The sequence below is a fragment of the Balaenoptera ricei genome, chromosome 1 (assembly GCF_028023285.1).
Source record: "Balaenoptera ricei isolate mBalRic1 chromosome 1, mBalRic1.hap2, whole genome shotgun sequence".
NCBI lineage: Eukaryota > Metazoa > Chordata > Mammalia > Artiodactyla > Balaenopteridae > Balaenoptera > Balaenoptera ricei.
Window position 1 is genome coordinate 114,937,185 of NC_082639.1, and position 18,204 is coordinate 114,955,388.

An 18,204-nucleotide genomic window follows, 5' to 3' on the forward strand; every position below is an offset into this window, starting at 1 on the left:
ACAATTTTGAGAAAGAAGAACAGAGCTTCCAAACATCTTGAAGCTAGGTACTGAGATACTTCTCTTAGGAACTCTAAGAGGTCTTGGCACATCCTCAAATACTGGGAGCATTTTAAAATATAATAGGCTGTTTGAAGAAGCACAAACATTTGAGAGATGACAAAGAGCTGGAGCAGGGTTGAATAATAAGTTTTATCTCCTACATGTGGCCACTCTTCAATATTGGGAGAGGTCTTCATTTCATCTACTGTATACAAACCATAACAGAGTCAAGCAAAATAAAGAAACAGAGGAATATATTCCAAATAAAAGAACAAGATAAAACCTAGAAAGAAAAAAACCTTAATGAAATAGAGATAAGTAGTTTACCTGATAAAATGTTCAAAGTAATGGTCATAATGATGCTCACTGACCTGGGGAGAAGAATGGATGGACACAGGAAAACTTCAACAAAAAGAGGGAAAATATGAGAAAGTACCAAATAGAAATCACTGCTGAAGAATACAATAACTGAACTGAAAAATACACTAGACAGATTCAACAGCAGACTAGATGAAGCATAAAAGAGGATCAGTCAACTTTAAGACAAGGCAGTAGAACTCACCCAATCAGAGCAGCAAAAAATAAATTGATTAATTTTTTTTTAAAAGTGAAGATAGCTTAACGAGCTTATGAGGCAAAACCCAATGGACACACACTCAACTTATAGGTGTCCCAGAAGGAGAGGAGAGATAGAAAATAACAGAAATCTTGAAGAAATAATGGACAAAAACTTCCCTAACCTGAGTAAAGAAATAGACATCCAGATCCAGGAAATTCTGAGTTTAAATAAGATGAATCCAAAGAAACCTACACCAAAACACATTATAATTAAAATGTCAAAATTAAAGACAGAGAGAGAATATTAGAAAGCAGCAAGAGTGAAATATTTTGTTATGTACAAAGGAACACTCATAAGACTATCAATAGATTTTTCAGCAGAAACTTTGCAGACCAGAAGGGAGTGGAATGATATATTCAAAGTGTTGAAACAAAGAATAAAAAATCCAACAAATAATACTCTACCCAGAAAAGTTATCAGGTAGAATTTAAAGAGAGAGAAAGAGTTTTCCATACAAGCAAAAGCTAAAGGAGTTTTCACCACTAAACTGGCCTAACAAGAAGTGTTAGGAGGACTTATTTAAACTGAAAAAAAAAAAGGTTAATTTCTAACAAGAAAACATATGAAAGAAAACATTTCACTGGAAAGGTAAATATATAGTAAATGTAGTGGTTTAATCACTTATAAAACTAGTATAAAGATTAAAAGACAAAAGCAGTAAAAACAACTATTACAATCATTAGTTAAGGGATACACAAGACATAAAGATATAAACTGTGAGGTGGAAAGTAAAAATGTTGAGATATAGGGATCAAACTTATGTTGTTATCAATTTAAAACAGAATGTTATGTTATTATACGAAAGCCTCCTGGTAACCATAAAGCAATCCTTTAGTAAATACCAAAAAAGAGAGAGAGAGAGAGAGAGTAATATAAGCATAACAGTAAATTTAAAAAGTCATCAAATCACAAAGGAAGAGAACAAGATTTGTTCTCTTTGTTTGAATAAGTGGTGCTGGGAAACTGGAGAGCTACATGTAAAAGGATGAAATTAGTACATTTTCTCACACCATATACAAAATTAAACTCAAAATGGATTAAAGACCTAAATGTAATATGTGAAAAAGCTCTTAGGAGAGAACATAGGCAAAACACTCTTTGACATCAATTGTAGCAATAGTTTTATGGATCAGTCTCCTAAGGGAAAAGAACCAATAGCAAAAATAAACAAATGGGACCTAATTAAATTTAAAAGTTTTTGCAAAGCAAAGGAAACCATCAACAAAATGAAAAGATAACCTACTGAATGGGAGAAAATATTTGCAATAAGCTCATACAACTCAACATCAAAAACAAACAAACAAACAAAAAACAGAATTAAAAATGTGCAGAAGAATTCAATACACATTTTTCCAAAGAGGAAATGCAGATGGTCAACAGGCACACCACTAATCATCAGGAAAATGAAAATCAAAACCACAATGAGATATCACCTCACACATGTCTGAATGGCTATCATCAAAAAGAAGACAAATAACAAATGTTGGCGAGGATGTGGAGAAAAGGGAACCCTCGTACACAGTTGGTAGAAATGTAAATTGGTGTAGCCACTGTGGAAAACAGTATGGAGGTTCCTCAGAAAACTAAAAATTGAACTACCGTGTGATCCAGTAATTCCACTCCTGGGTATACATCTAAAAAAACCAAAAACACTAATTCAAAAAGATACATGTGCCCCAATGTTCACAGCAGCATTATTTACAATAGGCAAGATACGGAAGCAACCTATGAATGAATAAAGAAGATGTAGTATATATATTGAATATATATATATATATATATATATATATATATATATATAATGGAATATTACTCAACCAAAAAAAAAGAATGAAATTCTGCCATTGCAGCAACATGGATGAACCTAGAGGGTACTATGCTTAGTGAAATAAGTCAAACAGAGAAAGATAAATACTGTATGTCATCACTTATATGTGGAATCTAAAAACAAAACAAGCAAATATAACAAAACAGAAAAAGACTCACACCTATAGAGAACAAAGTAGTGATTACCAGTGAGGAGAGGGAAGGTGGGGGGGGGGGCAAGATTGGGGTAGGGAATTAAGAGATACAAACTGCTATGTATAAAATAAATAATTATATTCTACAGCATAGGAAATGTAGCCACTATTTTGTAATAACTGGAAATGGAGTATAATCTATAAAAATATTGAATAAGTATGTTGTATACCAGAAACCAATATAATATTGTAAGTCAACTATGCTTCAATTAAAAATAATTATAATTTAAACTGGTACACTCTTACAGAGACACCAAAGGTGATTTTAAAATTTATCTGAAAGATATTTAAATTTCTAAAAAATTATGAAGATTGTTTAGGATGAAAAACTAACCCTTGTAAATTTGTTGTGATAAACTTAAAAGAACAAACATGTTTGGAAACACATCAATGATTGTAATTTAATTTTGTTGAACATATAATTTCACTTGCTTGTATATTTAAATATTTTGTAGCTAAAATATTCACTTAATGAATAAAAATAATATAAAATTTGGAAAGTCTATTAAAAAAAGAAGAATGCAAGAGAAGAAAAAAAAAGGAACACAGAAGAACTACAAAAACAACTAGAAAAGAATTAACAAAGTGGCAATATGTACATACCTATCAATAGTTACTGTAAATGTAAATGGACTAAGTGCTCCAACCGAAATACACAGAGTGACTGACTGATAAGAAAGCAAGACCCATATATATACTGTCTACAAGAGAGTCATTTTAGATGTAAGGACACACACAGACTCAAAGTGAAAGGATGAAATAAGACAGTCTACGCAAACGGAACCAAAAGAAAGCTGGAGTAGCTATACTTATATCAGAAAAAATAGGCTTTAAAACAAAGACTGTAGTAAGAGACAAAGATGGGCATTACATAATGATAAAAGGGTAAATCCAACAAGAGAATATAACATTTATAAATATTTGTGCATCCAACGTAGGAGCATCTAAATATATAAAGCAAATTTTAACAGACCTAAAGGGAGGAATAGACAGTAATAGTTGTAGGGGATTTTAATGCCCCACTTACATAAATGAATAGATCAACCAGAAAGAAAATTAATAAGGAAACATCTGCCTTAAAGGACGTGTTAGCCAGATGGACTTAACAGATATATACAGAATGTCACACCCAAAAATAACAGAATGCACATTCTTCTCTAGGGCTCATGGAATATTTTCCAGGATAGATCATATGTTAGGCTACAAAACAAGTTTTAATAAATTTATGATAATTAAAATCATATCAAGTGTCTTTCTGAACACAATATTAAAACTAGAAATTAATTACATGAAGACAACAAAAATTCACATATGTGGAGATTAAACAACATACTACTGTGCTTGCTTTGGCAGCACATATACTAAAATTGGAATGATACAGAGAAGATTAGCATGGCCCCTGTGCAAGGATGACATGCAAATTTGTGAAGCATTCCATATTTTTAAAACAAAGAAACCAATCCAAAAATGGGCAGAAGACCTAAATAGACATTTCTCCAAAGAAGATATACAGATTGCCAACAAACACATGAAGGGATGCTCAAAATCACTAATCATTAGAGAAATGCAAATCAAAACTACAATGAGGTATCACCTCACACCAGTCAGAATGGCCATCATCAAAACATCTACAAACAATAAATGCTGGAGAGGGTGTGGAGAAAAGGTAACCCTCTTCCACTGTTGGTGGGAATGTAAATTGATACCACCATTATGGAGAACAGTATGGTGGTTCCTTAGAAAACTAAAAATAGAACTACCATATGACCCAGCACTCCCACTACTGTGCATATACCCTGAGAGAACCAGAATTCAAAAAGAGTCATGTGATCTAAGATGGCGACTGTGGAACCGGAAACCACCCCTACTCCTAATCCCCCACCTACAGAAGAAGAGAAAACAGAATCTAATCAGGAGGTTGCTAACCCAGAACACTATATTAAACATCCTTTACAGAACAGATGGGCACTCTGGTTTTTTAAAAATGATAAAAGCAAAACTTGGCAAGCAAACCTTCGGCTGATCTCTAAGTTTGATACTGTTGAAGACTTTTGGGCTCTGTACAACCATATCCAGTTGTCTAGTAATTTAATGCCTGGCTGTGACTACTCACTTTTTAAGGATGGTATTGAGCCTATGTGGGAAGATGAGAAAAACAAACGAGGAGGACGATGGCTAATTACATTGAACAAACAGCAGAGACGAAGTGACCTCGATCGCTTTTGGCTAGAGACACTGCTGTGCCTTATTGGAGAATCTTTTGATGACTACAGTGATGATGTATGTGGAGCTGTGGTTAATGTTAGAGCTAAAGGTGATAAAATAGCAATATGGACTACTGAATGTGAAAACAGAGAAGCTGTTACACATATAGGGAGGGTATACAAGGAAAGGTTAGGACTTCCTCCAAAGATAGTGATTGGTTATCAGTCCCATGCAGACACAGCTACTAAGAGCGGCTCCACCACTAAAAATAGGTTTGTTGTTTAAGAAGACACCTTCTGAGTATTCTCATAGGAGACTGCGTCAAGCAATCGAGATTTGGGAGCTGAACCAAAGCCTCTTCAAAAGCAGAGTGGACTGCATTTAAATTTGATTTCCATCTAAATGTTGCTAAGATATAAGAGAAGTCTCATTCGCCTTTGTCTTGTACTTCTGTGTTCATTTTTTTTTTTTTTTTTAATTTTGGCTAGAGTGTCCACTATCCCAATCAAAGAATTACAGTACACATCGTCCCCAGAATCCATAAATGTGTTCCTGGCCCACTCTGTAATAGCTTAAAAGAATTAACGATTACACACACATTTGACCCATCTACAATATTAAAGAAAAGAATTTGCATTTCTATACCTTACAAGAGAACGATTCTGTTTATGTTCCATTGTATGCAGGAGCATATTTTGCTGGTTTGAAAGAGTATGATGCATACAGTTTTCTAACAATTTTCTTTGTTTCTTTTTACAGCATTGTCTGTGCTGTACTCTTGCTGATGGCTGCTAGATTTTAATTTATTTGTTTCCCTACTTGATAACATTAGTGATTCTGATTTCAGTTTTTCATTTGTTTTGCTTTTGTTTTTCTCCTCATGTAACATTGGTGAAGGATCCAGGAATATGACACAAAGGTGGAATAAACATTAATTTTGTGCATTCTTTGGTAATTTTTTTGTTTTTTGTAACTACAAAGCTTTGCTACAAATTTATGCATTTCATTCAAATCAGTGATCTATGTTTGTGTGATTTCCTAAACATAATTGTGGATTATAAAAAATGTAACATCATAATTACATTCCTAATTAGAATTAGTATGTCTGTTTTTGTATCTTTATGCTGTATTTTAACACTTTGTTATACTTAGGTTATTTTGCTTTGGTTAAAAAATGGCTCAAGTAGAAAAGCCATCCCATTCATATTAAGACAGTGTACAAAACTGTAAATAAAATGTGTACAGTGAATTGTCTTTTAGACAACTAGATTTGTCCTTCCTTTTATTTCTCTATCTCTATAGAAGGAATTTGTACTTCTTATTGCAAGGCAGTCTCTATGGTGTCTTCTTGTAGTGTCTTCCACATGAATAGCGTAAGTTTGGAGCATTAGTTTGATTATTATGTTTATTTTAATTTTTAATAAATTGAATAGGTAGCATCATATATATATGGAATTAAATTGATGTGGCTATCTTTTTTTTTTTTTTTTTAAGTAAGGTAAGAGGCACAGTCCTTCAGTCTTAGGTAAATAATGTACTCTTAATATGTTAAAACTCATGAGAATTGAGACCTTGGTGCATCACCATTTGATTGGTAGGAATAGCAGTTGTAAAACTTGGTTGCTGAATTGAGATGTTATTTTTCAAGTGTCCAAATGACACCATAGGGAAAGAGTTACAGGTGGTGGGGGGTGTATGCATTAAGAATTTTGTTAGTGTTGCTGTCTAAATAGAATTACAATAAACAGGTTATGAACGCTTGTATTTATAATGATGAATTGGTGTAGTATAGATTTATGTAAACTTGAAAACTTGATCTACTCTTTATAGGCATCATTTGAAAGCAAATTTGAAAACAGTTTGTTTATAATAATTGTATATTTCGGACCCCGTAAAATGAAATATGGCTATATTGTAGACAAAAGGGTAAGTTGAACTGTAGGTAGAATGAGAACCATTAATTGAGAGGAAATTTTGTCTTCAGATGGTGATTATGAATTAATCATTTTAAAGCTGATAAGTTTGACAAAAATCCTGTATAAAATAAACAGGAAATTAATAGTAAAAAAAAAAAAAAAAGAGTCATGTACCACAATGTTCATTGCAGCTCTATTTACAGTAGCCAGGACATGGAAGCAACCTAAGTATCCATTGACAGATGAATGGATAAAGAAGATGTGGCACATATATACAATGGAATATTACTCAGCCATAAAAAGAAACAAAATTGAGTTATTTGTAGTGAGGTGGATGGAGTTAGAGTCTGTCATACAGAATGAAGTAAGTCAGAAAGAGAAAAACAAATACCGTATGCTAACGCATATATATATGGAATCTAAAAAAAGAAAAAAAAATGGTTCTGAAGAACCTAAGGGCAGGACAGGAATAAAGACGCAGATGTAGAGAGTGGACTTGAGGACAAGGGGAGGGGGAAGGGTAAGCTGAGACGAAGTGAGAGAGTGGCAAGGACATATGTACACTACCAAATGTAAAATAGATTGCTAGTGGGAAGCAGCAGCATAGCACAGGGAGATCAGCTCAGTGCTTTGTGATCACCTAGAGGGGTGGGATAGGGAGGATCGGAGGGAGACGCAAGAGGGAGGAGATATGGGGATATATGTATATGTATAGCTGATTCACTTTGTTATAAAGCAGAAACTAACACACCATTGTAAAGCAATTATACTCCAATAAAGATGTTAAAAACAACAACAACAAAACCCACAACATACTACTGAGCAATCAGTAGATCAGAGGGAAGTCAAAAGAGAAATAAAAAACTCTGAGACAAACAAAAATTGAAATGTACCAAAATTTGTGAGATAGAGCAGTTCCAAGTTCTACACCCACAAATCAGTCATGTGATATACCACATTAACAAAATGAAGGTTAATAAGCTCAATAAATGAAGAAAAAGCTTTTGAAATAATTCAACATTCATTTATGATAAAAACTGTCAACAAAGTTGGCATGGAAAAAGTACCTCAACATAATCAAGGTCATATATGACAAGCCCACAGCTAACATCATACTCAACACTGAAAAGCTGAAAGCCTTCCTCTATGATCAGGAGCTCGACAAGGATGCCCACTCTCTCCACTATTATTCAATATGGTATTGGAAGTCCTAGCCAGAGCAAATAGTCAATAAAAAGAAATAAAAATGCGTCCAAATTGGAAAGGAAGAAATAAATCTTTTACTCTTTACAGATGACATGATATTATGTATAGAAAATCCTAAAGACTTAATCAAAAAACTGTTAGAAATAATAAATGAATTCAGTAAAGTTTCAGGATACAAAATCAATATACAAAAACCTGCTGCATTTCTATACCCTAATAAACTAAACTATCAGAAAGAGAAATAAAGAAAACAGTCCCATTTACAACTGCATCAAAAATAAAATACTCAGGAATAATTTTAACCAATTAGGTGAAAGACCTGTATATTTAAAAGTTCAAGTACTAATGAAGGAGATTGAAAATGAAACAAACATATGGAAATATATACCATATTTATGTACTGGCAGAATCAGTATTTTTATTTTATTTTAAATTTGTATTGGAGTATAGTTGATTTACAATGTTGTGTTAGTTTCACATGTACAGCAAAGTGAATTAGTTATATATATATATACGTACGATATTTGTCTTTCTGTGTCTGACATACTTCATTCAGTATGACAATCTCTAGGTCCATCCATGTTGCTGCAAACGATATTATTTTGTTCTTTTTCACGGCTGAGTAATATTCCATTGTGTATATGTGTGTGTATATATATATATATATATATATATATATATATATATATATATATCTCACATCTTCTTTATCCATTCATCTGTTGATGGACATCTAGGTTACTTCTATGTCCTGGCTATTGTAAATAGTGATGCAATGAACATTGGGGGGCATGCATCTTTTCAAATTATGGTTTTCTCTGGGTATATGCTTAGGAGTGGGATTGCTGGGTCATATGTTAGTTCTATTTTTAGTTTTTTAAGGAACCTCCATACTGTTGCCCATAGTGGCTATACAAATTTACATTCCCACCAAACAAGGTAGGAAAGTTCCCTTTCTCCACACCCTCTCCAGCATTTGTTGTTTGTAGAGTTTCTGATGATGCCCATTCTAACCAGTGTGAGGTGATACCTCATTATAGTTTTGATTTGCATTTCTCTAATTTTTAGTGATGTTGAGCAGCTTTTCATGTGCCTCTTGACCATCTGTATGCCTTCTTTGGAGAAATGTCTATTTAGGTCTTCTGCCCATTTTTTGATTGTGTTGTTTGTTTTTTTGATATTGAGCTGTATGACCTGTTTGTATATTTTGGAGATTAATCCTTTGTCCGTTGATTCGTTTGCAAATATTTTCTCCCATTCTGAGGGTTGACTTTTTGTTTTGTTTATGGTTTCCTTTGCTGTGCAAAAGCTTTTAAGTTTAATTAGATCCCATTTGTTTATTTTTGTTTTTATTTTCATCACTGTAGGAGGTGGGTCAAAAAAGATCCTGCTGTGATTTATGTCAAAGAGTGTTCTGCCAGTATTTTTAAAATGTTCATACCACCCAAAGTAATCTATAGATTCAATGCAATCCCCATCAAAATTCCAATGGCATTTTCATAGAAATTGAACAAATACTCCCAAAATTTGTATGGAACCACCAAAAACCCTGAATAGCCAAAGCAACCTTGAGAAAGAAGAACAAAGCTAGAGGCATTACACTCCCTGATTTCAAATTATATTGTGGAGCTATAGTAATTAAAACAGTATGGTTTTGAAGTGGGACTTCATCATAATAAAAAGTTTCTGTTCTGTGCAGCAAAGGAAACCATCAACAAAATGGGAAGGTAATCTACAGAGTGGGAGACAATATTTTCAAGTCATATATCTGATAAGGAGCTAATATCCAAAATATATAAAGAATTCATACAACTTAACAGCAAAAAAAAAAAAAAAAATCCAATTTAAAAATGGGCAGAAGATCAGAATAGACATTTTTCCAAAGAAGACACACAAACAGCCAATAGGTATCTGAAAAAGTGCTGAACATCACTGATCATCAGGGAAATGTAAATCAAAACCACAATGAGATATCACCTCATACCTATCAGGATAGGTATTATCAAAAAGACAAGAAAAAACATGTTGGTGAGGATGTGGAGAAAAGGGTAGAACTACCATATGATTCAGCAATTCCACTTCTGGGCATTTATTTGAAGGAAATAGAAACACTACCTCAAAAATATATGCACCTGTATGTTCACTGCAGTATTATTTACAATAGCCAAGATATGAAAACAACCTAAGTGTCCATTGATGGATAAATAGCTAAAGAACTTGTGGTACATACGCATGGTGGAATATTATTCAGCCACAAAAAAAGACGAAATCTTGCCATTTGTGACAACATGTGTAGACCTCAAGGGCATTATACAAAGTGATATAAGTCAGACAGGGAAAGACAAATATCACGTGACCTCTCTTAGGTGTGGAATCTGAAAGAGGCAGGGGGTTTGGGGTGGTAGAAATAAGGGAATGAAAAGAAAAAAGGAAAACAATGTACAGGTCTTTTTGTAAGCAGCCTTTGGCAGGAAAGAGCTCTTTGCAGGAAGTCCCTTTTGTCTTGTCACTAAACTTAAACCAGGCACCCCTACGCTGTACTCATCTCTAGCCCTAGCACAACTTTCAAATCTTTTGATCACACAATACCTTGCTTAAGCTGTTGGTTCTTTCTGTGGGTCAAAGAAGTAGAAATGAAGAATAAGTAATTAACAGATGACCAGATCTCTTCCTTAGCTTCCCCTTCAGTAATCTCGTAAACAAACTGTGTGAACAAGACAGTATCAAAAGAAAGATCACAAGAATTTGACAAGCCTGCACAAAAACCTGCATGCAGTGGGGGATGGCAACGACTCTGACCCTCTATCTCAATGATTAACTGAGATAACTTCCCCTTTTCCCTTTAAAACTTTCATGGCTGAGCAGAATCTTGGGAGGCGGTTTTTGGGGAACACTGAGTCCACCATCTCCCCAGACGCCCGGCATTCTGATTAAAAGCAACTTTCCTTTCTACCAACATTTGCCTCTCTTGAGTATTGATTTTTGAGTGGTGAGCAGCTGGACCTGATTTGGTAATACTTTAAGAAAATTGTAAAATTTATTGATAAATGGAGAGTTATATTATATTTGTGGATAGCAACACAATAACATAATGACCTTAAATCTTACCACATTAATCAACAAATTCAAGATGAAAAAAAGAAAGAAGAGAAGTAACAGAAGTTTAAGGAGGGTGGAAGGGAGTGACCTGGACACCCAATAACCCTTCTCTAGTAACATCCTGATGAGTTAAGTATAAATGAATCAGAAAGAAATGGATTTTTTTCCTTGAAATACACATGAGTTTAAATACCAACGAAAAATATGCTTGGAAAAAATGTTTTGTTAAAACTCCCCCTCCCCCAAAAAGTTTCATTGAAGATGGAGTTTTGTTTTTCACTCTTTTAGTCATTTGTGGTTTGTCTCAGAAAGTAAAATGTGGTAGATATGCTTTTATTCTGAACTGAAAGTGATGTTTATCCTGATAGTTTACCATATATGGGATGCTTACTGTAATACAATGTCACATCAGGTACTATGTATATATTACTTTATTTAATCGTTGCATCAACACTAAAACAGTTAAACAGTGAAATAACACGGGCAATGTTCTATCAGGTGGGTATTATTGTCCTCATTTTACAGATGAGGAAAACTGAAGCTCAAAGAAATTAAGTACCTTAATTTCAAGTACCTTGTAAGCCCAAAGACTCACAGACAGTAAGTAGACTCACAGACAGTAAGTAGTAGAGTCAGGTCTGGAACCCAGCTCTGTCTGAGAATGAGCATAACCAATTCAATAAAGAGATTCAACAGTCATTAACATTTGAATAGGAATCTAGGTAAAGCATTGTCCTAAAACCATCTGTAGCAGTAACAGTTTCCATGGTTAAATGGTTATCTCAAAGGCAATATTAAGGACCTATTCTGGGTTCCTGATGGCAGGAAATGGAAACTTGGTATTCTGAAGTTTATAAGTAAGCACTGTACTATCTATAACAGTACAGATTAGAACCAAAGGCTTCTGGAGGACAAAGGGAGAGACATATTTAAAGTAGGACGTGAGGAATTAACCACAGTAATCTCATGATCACTGGATAAACCTTTCAGTTCAAGGGCTCTGTCAATCAATATGGAAAAGGGTTGGAACCTCTCAGGTGCTCTGGCTATAAGCAGCTGGAGGAAAAGTGTCAGATACAGTGATGAGAGAGGATTGACAGAGATGAAGAGGGAGTGTTGGCAGCATAAACAAATCTGGACAAAGGGAGAATTTAAATATTACCATCAGGTCATTTTCCTGAAGGAAAATCTAACCGGCAACGTTCTGTCATGACAGAGAGGTAAAGGAGCACAGGCTCTGTTACCAGAGAGACTCAGAGCTCTGCAACTTACCAGAGGGATGACCTCGAGCAAATTATCAAACTTGATCCCAAGTTTCTTCACCTTTATAAAGGAGACAACACCACCCATCTTATTATGTTGGTGCCAGCCTATTCAAAACCCAGACCTACATGAAACCAAAATCTGCTGTTCTTTCAAACTTTTATTCGCTTTCTACACTACAGCCTTTTTACCAAATTGCCTTTATTTGTAATTAATGCTTATTAATAATCACTGGGTGAATGCATATATATTTAATAACTCTATTGAAGTATAATTTTCAAACATAAAATTCATTTGTTTTATCACTGCAATCTAATTTTTTTAAAATTTCCACTGCCCCAAATATAAACTTGGCACCCATTTGTACTCTCCATTCCCACCCACAGCCCCAGGCAACAGATTACTAATTTACTTTCTTTCTCTATAGATTTGCCTATTCTGAGCATAGAAATTGATTCATACAATATGTGGTCTTTTGTGTCTGGCTTCTTTCACTTAGTATGCTTCCAAGGCTCATCCGTGTTTTAGCATTCATCAGTACTTTGTGAATGTATGCTTTGTTATTTGAATCTTCTTGGCTAGGATAACAAGGTTTGTTAAGAATCTCCTTGAATATTTCACAGTTTCCTTGAGGGCACTACATCAACCTGAGTTTGATAAACAAGAGCAACAGCCAGAGATAATAAAGAAAGAAAATGTCTGATATCCCCCGTTAAACTTTCTAGGGTTCTGAGGTGAGATACCCATGCCTGTGGGTCACTTTGCATACTTGCTACCATTTTCCTGACCATGTCCAGAAGGGATATTAGGTCAGATTAGGCTGCTCTTGACCTCTGTCTTTGAATGCTGGACATTCTTTTTGTGTGCTGTGGCTTTGCTACCTTGAACAGGTAGCAAAGAACAAAAGCTCCCCAGCTTTCCAACTTTTTGCTAGTTCTCCAATCTATGTCCATTCCTCCACCTAATTCAACTTCTGAATACCCTCTGTTCATTACTTCATATTGATTTTTATTTCTTATTAATTTATCTACCTGGTTACATTTAGAAAAAGTAATCGAAACAGGCACCCATCATTGGGTTTGTCAAGCAAATCTCTCCCCATCTTAAGATACATGCTGGACCTGCCAAGGTGAATCTCTACACAAAGACCCTTCTCCTTTCTGTGGTTTTTTTCCAACTTGGCCATCCCAATACACCAACTGCCTTGTGTTTTCAGACTCTGATCTTTGGCCAGGGAGGAAGCTTGTTGTATGGGAAGAACATTCGTATTCGAATTGGATAGACATGAAACTGAATCTTAGCTCTGTCAGTTACCCTCTGGGGGACTTTGGGCAAACAATTCAAGATTTTGAGTCCCAGTTTTCTCATTTATAAAGCAGGTATTAATTATACTTGCCTTCTAGTTGCTGTCAGCATTAAATGTTTGCAAAGTATATGTCACAAGAACATAGTAGATGCTGCATAAATGGCAGTTATGAAGCTTATTAGCCTGCCACCCTGAACTCAGCCCTTTTTTCCATTCATGTAACCGAGCAGGACCCTATGGGGCTTTCCCATGACAGACCCCTCCCCCATATCCTCGGCTTTAACTCCTCTCCGAAGTACCCAGATAATAGTATCTCATGCATATTTCCTGAGTTTTCAGATGCTAAAAACCACCACCAAAGGGAAGAAATTAACTACTTGGTGATCATGCACACATAGCACACAGACCGCCCTGTTACTTCAACATCAACCAATCAGAGAATTGTGCACGAGCTGATCACATACGCTTTTACCACCCCCATCCCCCAACTTGGCCTTTAAAAATGCTTTGCTGAAGTCCTTTGGGGAGTTCGGGTTTTGGGGTGGGGCATGAGCCACCCGTCTCCTTGCGTGGCCCTGCAATAAACATTTCAGTGCTCCAAACTCTGACGTTTCAGTTTGTTTGGCCTCAGTGTGTGTTGGGCTCATGAACTTGTGTTAGGTAACATTCTCCAAGGCTGCCCTCAGCCCGGGGCTTTCAGATCCAATTGCCTTCTAATCCCAGCACTAGCATAATCACAATTTCCAATGACGGGTTCAAATATTTAGTTAGAAAGCATTTAGAAAAAGAGAGAAATTGTTTTGGGCCTGTTTGATTCTGGAAGGTCCATTGGAGAAGACCTGTGACTAGCCACTTATGACTTGCTGGAAGCATCACAACTACATCTGCTTTCATGAACATATGACCTGTACAGTCACACAGGACCCTACATTTATAAAGGCCCTGAGCCTGACCTAATACTCTGCTGTTGCTGTCTTGAAATTTCTAATAATTTTTATCTTTAAATTGTGTATTGTAAATGAAGTCTGATGGAACAATGGAGTCAGCACATGAGCAGAGAAGATACTTGTTATAGGTGTGTCCACTTTCCTTGCTGCCCAAATGCAAATAGCATTCAAATACCCCAGGAACACAGAATTCCTGTTGGATCCACAATATGTGTGAGTCAGCAAGACTCAAAGGGAGTACAAAGTAAACATATTACATCAATGACTAACAGCCCCGAGAAGCCATGCTTTCCATTTGAACCAGAACTTGCTTTAACCATAGTAAGAAGGCAATCGTGTTCTAAGAAACTTCAACAACCAAGGAACCCTAATATAAGGTACTTCCCTATATTAGCTAATCAAGTAAGCTGAAAATAACGTAAAAGGAAAAGGAAAGATAAGACAATCTCTATATTTCAGTCTTTCCTTACTTGTCAGTAATCTAAAGATAGAAAGTGTTGGCGTAATGTGCTCATATTAAGAAATGAAATTTTAAAAGTTGAGAGTTTTTTTTTTGCAGAATTTCCACTGTTCTCAAAAGAACAAAATACATATGCGTGAGTGGACTATGAAATACAAATTGTCTAATTTCTGTGGTTCTACATATGAGTGAAATACTCTCACATTTGCAGTTAAAGCTGGTATTGCAAAATATAAAGGTGAAACATAAAATTCATGCTAATAATTTAAAATTTTGTTTTTTCTTTTCTTATAATGACCTTAAATAGCAAATAAAAAGCATCATGACAAGAAGAGGCAGAGACCATGGAAAAAAGAAAAAAAAAAAAGCTTTATATTTTAGTACCTTTAGCATCACTTTTTTTCTCTTGGTTTTTGAACAAAGGGTCTTGCATTTTCACTTTTCACTGGGCCACAAAAGTTATGTAACATCTTGCATCTAGCTCTGCTCTCTTCTTGGTGGTCCTGAATAACTTCCTGGGGAGAACTGGGGCTACTTGTGCTCTTAGGGAAGGATGCCCTATGCAAATGAGCTGACTTCTTTTCGTAATGAAAATTCTCATTTTTTTAGCCAGAAAATAATAGAAGCCAACTGGCTTGAGGCTTTCCCCTTACCCCTCCAGCTATGTAAATTTCTGAGGTGTTATTTTTCCATGCCTCTGGGAAGTCCGAAGACACAACACATTTTTTGCATAAACATAAATGATATATTTATCTTGGGGTTCCTCTTTCTGAGACTCTTGAACTGATGTTTGTGTGGGGGCTGTTTTTACATCTTATCTCAATGTCAAGCTTAGCTTTAGAGATTTTATTAAATATAATAAGCAAGAAACTGGGATGGAGCTAATGAGAACAGAAGGCTGATGGTGTGCACAGCAGAATCACCAAATACATAAGATTGAAGTATTGTAGAGATTATCTAGGTAAACAATTTAATGACTCAAGAGTGAAGGCAAGGAATTTCAAATTCTTTAAAAAAAAAAAAAAAGTCTAGGCCACAAAGTGATTGGCCAGGAGGAGAGAAAGCTGAATGTGAATCTCAAATTTTCTTCAAGTTTTTTTGGTAAATAAAATCCTGGCACGTAAAATGCAACACTGAGAGGAGTTGGGTGAGACTGCACTTATGCCAAGGAGTTTTTTTTTTTTTTTGGGTGTGCCCATGTTCCAATAAAACTTTATTGACAAAAACAGGCAGTGGGCTATATTTGGCCCACAAGGTGTAGTTTGCTATCCCCTGATTTAGAACACCAAAAATAGAGATAGATGTTAGGAGCTTATTGGAGGGAGGACAATTCAGCTGGAAGGAATGTGAGAGCAAAAACATAAGAAAAAATACAGGGAGTAGGGAAGGTTAGGCATTTAATGGTTGGCTAGTATAGGATGGGCCCAAGTCATACAAGATCTGAACCTAAGCTGAAGTCTATAGATTTTATTGTGTAGCTGAGAGAGAATCCATTCATTTTCATGGGACCATTTTAAGTCTTGGGGACCTAGAATGCTCCCAGGATGACTGCTATCTCTGAGAAATTATGGGGGGATTCCAAACCTAGAAACGCTGATTTTGACCTCATCTCTATGTTTTTCTATGTTCTTGCTAACCTCCATTGGCATCTTATAACTCACTCCATTTTGACATATCCCGACGCCAGAATTTATCCAGCTGGAAGAAATAGGAGTGAAACAGAAGGGGAAGTTCTATGTTGGCTGCTGCTTCACTGGACTATGAATCTCAGTGCATGTCATGGAGCTCGAGTGAGAGCAGCTGGTCACCCAGATGTGGGAAGTCAGCTGACTCCTTGGCCTAGAGAATAGGCCTCCTTCGGGGTATGCATTTCTGCCAAGGAGTTTTTGAACGATACTTCAGTCTGTCTTCATCTATGGCATCGTCATTCCCTTGGATGCCTAAGCCAAATTCCTGGGACTTGTCCTAGATGCCTTCCTTCACCTCCAATCAATCACTGCTTTTACTGAGTTTCCTACAAAACAAGGTGTGTGCCCCTCCCCTCTACTACATCTGTGGCTCTACCCTGCTCATCTAACCTTGATGACAGTAACAGTACCTAACCACTCTCCCTGTCACCAGGTTCTCCCACCACGAAGTTGTCTTTGACACAGCCACTAGAAACATCTCTCTGGAGGACAAATCTGAGACACATGGTTTGACTAAAACATCTGTGGTTCCCTGCAGTTACAAGATAAAGCTCTTTATGGCACCAAGGCTACTGGGATCTCTCCCTTTCCAGATTGACACAATTTTCCAGTAAACAGAGTTTTATTTTGCAAATGTACTAAACTCCTTGTAAGTTCCTGAACACATTTTTCTGTTTTATGCCTGTGCACATTTTCTATGTCTGCTTAAGTCCTTTTCTTCATTCCCTAGCCCATCCTTTCTGTGTCTAGTTTTCCAACTCAGTTTCCTTTTCCTCTTCTTCTTTCTATTCTTCCTTCTTCCTCCTCCTGACAGCTAACATTTATTAAATGTTTACTGTGTCTAGGCACTATGCTTAAGACTCCACACATTTAATCCTCACAGCAAGTTTATGAACTAGATTCTACAGTTATTCCCATTTTTAATCTCTAAGGAGTTATTTGAGTGACTTAACTAAGGTTACATAGTTATGAACTGTGACCTGGATCTGAACTCAGATCTGGTTGGCTCCCACATATTAATACTCTCTTAATCACTGTGTACTATCTCTTCCAGAAAAATTTCCCTTGGTTGAGTCGGGCAGTGACTGGCTGTGATGTTCACCAGATCTGTGTCTTCTGTTTCCCAGGCCACAGCTGGATTGCTTTTCCCACCCCTAAGTTAGGCAAGGAAACTGTGGCTAAGTTCTGGTCAATGGACTATGGGAGGAATGAGCGCATGCCACTCTCAGGGCTGGCCCCTAAAGTCTCTCTGGTGACCTTCCACACTCTCTCTCTTTTTGCAAAGAAATTGGAAGCCCAGAAGATGACAGTACCATGAGATGTAAGCAGCCTAGGTTCCTGAATGGCTGGGTGGAGCACAGCCTTGCCCTTCATCCTGAGGGCAAGTGATGCTTTGTTTGGAAAGCTCCTAAGACTTCTGGGATCATCAGTT

General features: G+C 36.1%; 1 protein-coding gene and 1 non-coding gene across 2 annotated transcripts; both read left to right on the plus strand.

Annotated features, from left to right (window-relative positions):
• The first annotated feature begins 4,019 nt into the window (after positions 1–4,019).
• LOC132355146 (U6 spliceosomal RNA) lies at positions 4,020–4,126 on the plus strand. Its single transcript, XR_009499544.1, has one exon. It is a non-coding gene; the product is annotated as a U6 spliceosomal RNA (small nuclear RNA).
• Positions 4,127–4,516: 390 nt separating this feature from the next.
• Positions 4,517–5,364, plus strand: LOC132352114 (eukaryotic translation initiation factor 4E). Its single transcript, XM_059902435.1, has one exon. The coding sequence runs from the start codon at positions 4,519–4,521 to the stop codon at positions 5,170–5,172; it is 654 nt and encodes a 217-aa protein (XP_059758418.1). The 5' UTR covers positions 4,517–4,518; the 3' UTR covers positions 5,173–5,364.
• Positions 5,365–18,204: the final 12,840 nt, after the last annotated feature.